At 40.9% G+C, this 7,486-nt stretch overlaps 6 protein-coding genes across 6 annotated transcripts, besides 15 other annotated features; all 6 read left to right on the forward strand.

The window, feature by feature from the left end:
• Nucleotides 1-7,486: a sequence feature (heterozygous, Esmeraldo-like haplotype).
• Nucleotides 51-97: a microsatellite.
• Nucleotides 168-1,340, forward strand: Tc00.1047053507165.10 (hypothetical protein, conserved; the record flags this gene model as incomplete). Its single annotated transcript, XM_800096.1, has 1 exon — nt 168-1,340. One exon carries the CDS (start codon nt 168-170, stop codon nt 1,338-1,340), a length of 1,173 nt encoding a protein of 390 aa, XP_805189.1.
• Nucleotides 1,431-1,459: a microsatellite.
• Nucleotides 1,515-1,552: a sequence feature (AT_rich).
• Tc00.1047053507165.20 (hypothetical protein, conserved) lies at nt 1,568-1,933 on the forward strand (the record flags this gene model as incomplete). Its single annotated transcript, XM_800097.1, has 1 exon — nt 1,568-1,933. One exon carries the CDS (start codon nt 1,568-1,570, stop codon nt 1,931-1,933), a length of 366 nt encoding a protein of 121 aa, XP_805190.1.
• Nucleotides 2,096-2,171: a sequence feature (A-rich).
• On the forward strand, nt 2,193-2,504 carry Tc00.1047053507165.30 (hypothetical protein, conserved; the record flags this gene model as incomplete). The annotated part of the gene is made up of 1 exon (XM_800098.1): nt 2,193-2,504. One exon carries the CDS (start codon nt 2,193-2,195, stop codon nt 2,502-2,504), a length of 312 nt encoding a protein of 103 aa, XP_805191.1.
• Nucleotides 2,683-2,718: a sequence feature (A-rich).
• Nucleotides 2,782-2,808: a microsatellite.
• Nucleotides 2,871-2,911: a sequence feature (T-rich).
• Nucleotides 3,017-3,047: a microsatellite.
• On the forward strand, nt 3,094-4,296 carry Tc00.1047053507165.40 (hypothetical protein, conserved; the record flags this gene model as incomplete). The annotated part of the gene is made up of 1 exon (XM_800099.1): nt 3,094-4,296. The coding sequence occupies one exon, from the start codon at nt 3,094-3,096 to the stop codon at nt 4,294-4,296; it is 1,203 nt and encodes a 400-aa protein (XP_805192.1).
• On the forward strand, nt 4,634-5,632 carry Tc00.1047053507165.50 (cysteine synthase, putative; the record flags this gene model as incomplete). The annotated part of the gene is made up of 1 exon (XM_800100.1): nt 4,634-5,632. The coding sequence occupies one exon, from the start codon at nt 4,634-4,636 to the stop codon at nt 5,630-5,632; it is 999 nt and encodes a 332-aa protein (XP_805193.1).
• Nucleotides 5,691-5,721: a microsatellite.
• Nucleotides 5,730-5,759: a sequence feature (AT_rich).
• Nucleotides 5,798-5,843: a microsatellite.
• Nucleotides 6,084-6,129: a sequence feature (A-rich).
• Nucleotides 6,229-6,248: a microsatellite.
• Nucleotides 6,257-6,290: a microsatellite.
• On the forward strand, nt 6,391-7,486 carry Tc00.1047053507165.59 (hypothetical protein, conserved; the record flags this gene model as incomplete). Its single annotated transcript, XM_800101.1, has 1 exon — nt 6,391-7,486. A coding segment is annotated over one exon (1,096 nt), but the record flags the coding sequence as incomplete, so codon positions are not given.

Raw genomic sequence — 7,486 nt, forward strand, 5'->3', positions numbered from 1 at the left:
TTATAATAGACTGATTATGCTCATTATTATGAAAAGTTTTTAATTAATTATTTTTTTTTTTTTATTATTTTTTTTTTTTTCGTTTTTATTTTTTTTTCTGTACTGTTTTTTATTCGATTGTATTGCAACTGGGATAAATTTATGACATTTTAAATAGTTTTACACCGATGCAGGAGCTTTATGACACTGTCAGTAGATACACTGGGCGCGGTACACCATCTCATTTTTCTGCTAGGGTTCATCCCCGGAAGGCTGCGAGTCAATTTGTGGGTTCCTCTATTTTTCATGGACGTCTAAACTCTTTTTGTGCTGCGTTGGTGGCTCGCTTTATGGCTTCGAATGAAGTACTTGTTGTTGTATCGCGTGATGCAGTTCAAAGTATTTCCTGTGATGGTTATGCACTGCAGCCGAGAAGCTCAACGCCCGGACCCACTGCGGGGGAAATAACAGGAGTTGTTACCTCTGATGGTTTTACAACTGTTGGATATAGCGCCGGTGTGACTAGATATTCGCCTAGTCTTCAGCTAGAAAGAGAACTGTTGTTTGATGGATACTCGAATAGCATTTTGAGTATTGCAGTTACACCTGATGGCACATGCATAGCCACTGGTGGTGGAAATGCAACAGTAACAGTGTGGACACGTGATATGAACCCTATGCATTATCTTTCTGGTCACACGGATTGGGTTCGTTTTGTTAAATTTACAAAAGGAAAGAGTCAGAGATTGGAATTGTTTAGCACTGGAGATGATGGACTTATTCTTCACTGGGATCCAATTGCTGGGGTGATGCTTTCAAGATTGGATTATTCACATGGAGAAAGTGTTCACGCCTTTGAAGTTTCATGGAGAACAGGTTTTATGGCGATAGCCTGCGATAGCCCAGTAATTACATTATATAAACCACGAGAAAATGGAATGATAATGCCTTGCCACCCAGAGATGAGCACAGTAGAAAATATTGGACAAATAACCGATGCCCACCGACTGGTTCCCACTGCAGTCAGGTTTTCTGAAGATTCACAATGGGTTATTAGTGCTGGGGAAGACGAGACACTTGCTGTTTCTTCTGTTCGTAAGCTGAAAAGGGTTTTTGTATGTACTGAGTTTATCACAAGACGACATTGCATGGCCTTTATGAATACGTTTACTTCTCTCTGTATACTCGCATCTCCACCCGAAACATCTGTACTAATTATTGCGGCATGTGCGACGGATGGAACGGTTGTTCAATGGGTTGTTAATCCGGCAACCTCAAGATCTAGCTACACGAAAAAACTGCAGCTTCATCTTGGGGCGCTTGTGGCTATGGATATTATGCGTGACGGCACTGGATCCTAATTTAATCGGGGGTGATTTTTTTTCTGCATATTTGTGTTTTCTGCACGGAGGATATGTGAGGCAATAACTGCCTCTTTACAAAGACAAGCAAATAATAATAATAATAATACTAATAATAAATCCCTTCCTATTTGCTTCCCAACAACGAATAAGGGAATAGAGACTCATCGGTGCATATTATTTGTATTTATTTATTTATTTTTTATATTTTTCTATTTTCTGTTCAAATGAGATTAATGTCACTCATTTTGGCCGATGGGTTGGAGAAAGAAGCAAGAAGAATTATAGCTTCTGAAAATGCCTTTGATGCTCTTGCATTAAACCCTGTGGATGCAAAGGGTGATGTTGTGTTGAAAAGATACGAGGAGAAAGTCGCTCCACTTCGACGTTTGGTGAGGAATCGACTGGCAATGGAGGCTAAGGCCCGACTGGATCACGCCAAAGTACTTCTTCTAGATGACGCTCTTCGCGCTAAGGAGTTAATTCGTTTCAATGAGCAAAAACGAAGTGCCATGAAGGAAAGGGAAGAGTTACAGACTCTTGAAGCGCGAACCAAATTATTGGAACTTCGTGCGGCAGCGCTTTTACAGTAGTTTTCTTTATTTTTATCCGGGATGGTGTCTTTATAAAGAATAATTCTGGTTTTATATTCAATGACTTTTGATTTATTCTTCCACCTGAACTATCGTTTGCTCTCTTCTCATCATTGTAGTGTGATAAAGGAAAAAAGAAAGCAACACCAACAAAAATCCAGTAAGAAAACAAAAACGAAACAAACAAGAAAAAAAAAAAAAAAAAAGAAAAAAAAAAAAGAGGAAAAACAGAAGAAAAGGTTTATAAACAAAAATAAAAATGCAACGCAGTCTAATCGCAGGCCACAACAACAACCGTCACCTCAATTATGAGGAACTTGAGAACAATATTGGTGGTTTGCCTATTACTGAAAACAAGCTTCAAGAGCTTTTTGACTCACTCGACACGGAGCACAATGGCTACCTTGCTATTGAAGATGTCAAAGTATTTTACAAGGGTTTGGAGCACTATGGTCTGGATCCCACGGACGCAGAAGTAGCAAATGAGATCCGGAAGTATGCGAAGAGTGATGACAATTTTATGACATTCGATGAGTTTTGCTGCCTCATGCTGAATTTTGCTCAGCGATAAAAAGCAGGCGTTGAGGAACGACAACAATCAGAATGGAATAATAATAACAACAAAAACAACAAAAAAATCAAATGTAAAAATTCTAGGAGCACCCATCGATGAGTGAATGGATGCCCCAATAATTCCATATACGGGGGCTCAGTGTATGTGTGTGTGGAAAGTAAACTCACTCCACCAGAAAGAAAAGAAAAAAAGGAAGGAAAAAAAAAAAAAATACCGCATTTGCGGGTACGGAAGAAAGGAAAATGTATGTAGAATATATGTGTTCTTGTGTTTTAAAAGAAAGGAAAAAAAAAAAAAAAAATGAAGCAAAGGAAAATGAAGAGGAAAATTGAACGAGGAGATGGTTGCAAGTTGCAACAAATATTTTTTTTTCCTTTTTGCTTTGTTTTTTTCTTCTTTTTTTTGTCCAACACGCTTGTTCTCTTATTGATATGGGAGTGACACAGCGTGTGCCTATGCGTGTCGACAAGATTGTCTCGTTTCTTGCTTAATCATCATGTGGAAATCTATTCTTTTTTTTTTTTTTTTTTTTTGTTTCTTATGTGTGTGTTTGTTTGTATTTTTTGTTGTTGTTGTCTTTTAAGAGATGCCAGGTTCTGAAGTTTATTGCGCAGAAGAGGCACATGTAGAAAGGCTTGAAGGCACTGAGGTGCCCACAAGGAACGGTCCGTGTCCACCTGTTCAGGGGCGTTGCGAGGCTGGACGAATTCGGGGGTCTACACAAGCGGAAGATGATCGTGTTATTTTTGCTGAGGAGATCAAAAAGGGCACAGAGAACGTTGTAGCTGCGGCGCTGAATTGCACCTCTTTGGTGAAGTCCCGCCCTGTTTTTCATAGATTTAAGGCTGAAAGCGAAAGACGAGCTCTTCTTTCTTCCTTAGAGTTGCTGTTGCGTTTATACTTTCTCGATTGTGAAAACAAGGCTTTATTGACCGCCATACATGGTCTTCGCAATCAATTAGCGGACCTGCGAAATCAAGACGTCTTTGGCTGTGCACGTGGGAAGTACCCAGAGGTGTACATTTTGTATGAGTTTTTTTCACTGCGGAAACTTTTGCTAAATTGGGGGAAATTGGGAGCTGATAACCAAATAGCGGCTATGGAAACAGCGCTGAAACTTGTAGTGCTTGTAAAGTCCTTGGCATACATGGCGTTGGAGGCACATTTAAGGGCTGCCAAAGAGAAGCCACAGTTGGTAGAGAAAAGTGTGACGAATATAGTTGCTTGTTTGGATCAGGCCTGTTGCGATACACCGTACGGCTTTTTTTCTGTCTGTTGCAATGTAATACCGGCAGTACATCCTCACTACAGAAGTCCAGTGGGAAAATTAGCACCTGAGCTCGTCTTGAAAGAGGAGGGGGGCGAAACGGATGACGATAACATCACTTCCCCAGAGGATGAGTTTGTTGGCCGCGTGATTGGGCTGGCTCATCCTTTATCCAAGAAGCGAATGATGGATCGCCCGGAATCACGGCAAGCACAGGGAGCTCGCCAGCGACACACCGACAAAGTCAAAAAAGAACACAACGTCTGCTGTTCCAAGTATCACACACAGTATTCTGCCCCTGAAAGGCACGCCAGCAAGGAGTGTCAGTTTTGCGTTGTATGCCACATGATGGAAATACTATTTAACGGATACACCAAAAAATGTTGCTGGGGACATGATCCTAGTGAGAATCGGATAGCGTTCCACCTCAAGCGTTACCCTCGAGTTTATGAAGCCGCGTTGCAGCGCCTTGCAAAATGGCGGCAAGGTGTTTCATTACCACCGTGTAAAAGTATCTTTTAGATGCTCATGGTGCATCTCCATGAGGGGGAAGAAAAGAAACACACACAGACACAAGAGAGCTCAAAAAAAAAAAAAAAAAAAGGGAGGGTGAAACAAAGACATCTTTTTGTAATTGTTTTGCTTTGCTCATAGAATCAGTACCTTTTTCTTTTTTAAAAACCGCCAACATTGTCTCCATTTTGAAAAGAAGAGAAAAAAAAGGCTAAACAAACAGCCAGCTCCCAAAAGAAACAACAACAAAATGTTTTGCTGCTTATGACTTTTTCTTTTCTTATCTCATTCTATATTTTGTTCGGTGTAAATGTTATAACCGTTATTTTATTCAGGTCGTTTCTTAATGTCTGTGCAAGAATTTGATCCGAGAAATAATGTTGCTCCATCCATGGATGCCCTCATCGGGGAGACCCCGGCGGTGTATCTCAAAAGAATGAATGATACTGCTGCCACAATTGTTCTCAAGCTGGAATGCGAGAACCCCATGGCGTCCGTGAAGGATCGCCTTGCCTACGCTATATATGATAAGGCGGAAAAGGAAGGAAAAATAATTCCTGGCAAAAGTGTCATTGTGGAGGCCACAAGTGGTAACACTGGTATTGCCCTTGCCCACATTGGAACCATACGAGGGTACAAGGTGATTATTGTTATGCCCGAGTCTATGTCAATAGAACGTCGATGTTTGATGCGGATTTTTGGTGCTGAAGTTATCCTTACACCCGCGGCACTTGGTATGAAGGGCGCTTTGGAAGCAGTAAATCGCATTGTCAGCAATAATCCGGATGCAGTTTCTGCGAATCAGTTTGCCACCAAATATAATGCTCAAATCCACGAAGAAACAACTGGACCGGAGATTTGGCGGCAGACCAAAGGTCATGTCGATTGCTTTGTGGCTGGCGTGGGGACAGGTGGAACGATAACTGGTGTGGCGCGATACCTCAAATCGGTTGGATGTGGCGCCACGATATTTGCTGTGGAACCTGCAGAATCTCCCGTTCTCTCGGGTGGTAAACCGGGCCCCCACCGTATACAAGGGATTGGGGCCGGCTTTGTCCCGGAAGTATTTGAAGCAGCCTTGGTGGATGAGGTGATTCAGGTCTCTGGTGATGAAGCGATTGACACTGCGCAAAAATTGCCCCGTACGGACGGCATATTCTGTGGATTTTCAGGAGGGGCAAATGTTTATGCGGCTCTGCAAATTGCAAAGCGTCCAGAAATGGCCGGAAAGACCATTGTTACAGTTATCCCATCTTATGGTGAGCGCTACCTTTCCACCGCACTCTACTCAAGTATAAAGGATGAGGTTTTTGCTCTGAAAGTACTTTCGGCAGCTGATATTTGATGCTTCCATATTATACAATGGGTGTGTATTTATTTATAATTGTTTAGCACTTTTGATGTTTTTTTTTTTTTTTTTTTTTTTTTTTTTTTAAGGCTTGAATAAAATATTAATAACAATAATAATAAAAGAAGGCCGGGGGGTGAGGAGTGAGGGAGGAAAGATGGCTTTTTTTTTTTTTTTGAATGTCGTTTTTTTTTTTTTTTTTTGTTTTGGTTGTTGTTTTCTGTTATTTCGTGTTTATTTATTTTTTTGCGTTCGAGTGTTATATATATATATATATATGTGCTTGTGAGAATTTTGAGTTTTTACAGCTTTTAAATGAAAGTTTTTGGATGTGGGGGTGGAAGGAGAAAGTGTGTGTGAGCAAACACCATGTTTAGTTGTTTTTTTTTTTTTTTTTTTGGTTTGTTTGTCAGTTACTTGATTTTCGCTCAAAAATGAAAATGTTAACAAAAAAAAAAAAAAAACAACAACTAAAAACAAAGTAAAAAAAAAAACTGATTTATTTGAAAGGGAATAAATACGAGGAAATATATGCGTGTATTTGAAATATTGAGGAAGAGCTGGTGGCCCTTCCGCCTTTAACCCCCTCTTCCTTTTTTTTTTTTTTTTTTTTGGTTTGTTTGTATATCATATATATATATATATGTATATGTATTGTTACGGGTGACCCTATTTTCTTTTTAAAAATCTGCTTCTTAGGCTGTTTGACAGTTTAGTGGGGAGAGGGGGGTGGGTGGGCTGATATTCTTTTAAATATGGGTTACGAAAATGTATTATTGCGACTTACCGATACGGAACGTGAGGACCTACAGTTGCTCATAGCCGCCTTAAAGGTTAGCGAATATACAGATGATGTGGATGATATACGACATCCTAACAGTCGTGAGGAAAGAATGTATCGTTGCATGCGTGAGCTTTTTGATACAACTTTGGGCCTTTGTATTGCATCGGGTAGCGTTTCACGAGAGGTGCGAGAGGAAGTTGCTAGAGGTAATACGGATGTTCGTTTGACGATAAGTATTTTAATAGGTTTGTTTGAGATTTTTCGACGCCACAAGCGACTTAATCCTTTCAGCAATAGAAGCGAGTTTGGGAAGCTAACCATGCTGCTTCAGGATGTTCAGAAACGGTCCATTCAGGAACGACTACGCATATCCCACAGTTTGCTGATTCCAGTTCAGACAGTTGGGATGGAACTGCGAAGGGTTGGGGCTGAAGAATTGCTTACAGATCGTGATGTAGATAAATATTTGGTGACCCACGGAACGGAGAAGGCGGCGGTTTTGCAAAAATTATTAGACCGTTATGGAGGGAGCGAATGTAAACCCGTTGTGGAGCGATGTCTGCGCTCTATCGATGACGTTTCACAATTTATTGAAGGAAATGTTCGACCCCTACGCTGGTTGCGGCAGATTATCTGTGAAGAGTTTCTTCCGCTGGATGGAAACCCTAAATATGACTTATCCATTCGTGCTGGCGTCAATGGCGCTAAGTTTTCTCATGATCACAAACGTCATTGCCAGTACGTGGTAGAATCTCTGACATTATGGGAAAATGTGCAACGCAATATATTTGATTTTTGGCAGGTTTCTGAAGATGACATGCTTATTGATGGTGATGGTCATTATACCTTTGTAAACACCGGACAAGGTTTTCACCGCATGTGTCGTGCACCAAAGAGTTACTCCCGTATGGCGAGATGTGTAAGTGAGGCGGATCAAGAAATGGGCGGCTGGGTGGGAATAAAGGTCATTCACTTGGGAGATCGCGATGTGCCGAACCCGTTGGTGTTCATTGACAAATACACCGTCATTCCCCGCATCGTTCAACCAATAATGCACACCATCAGGA

Source organism: Trypanosoma cruzi, genomic scaffold (assembly GCF_000209065.1).
Source record: "Trypanosoma cruzi strain CL Brener 1047053512503 genomic scaffold, whole genome shotgun sequence".
Classification (NCBI taxonomy): domain Eukaryota; phylum Euglenozoa; class Kinetoplastea; order Trypanosomatida; family Trypanosomatidae; genus Trypanosoma; species Trypanosoma cruzi.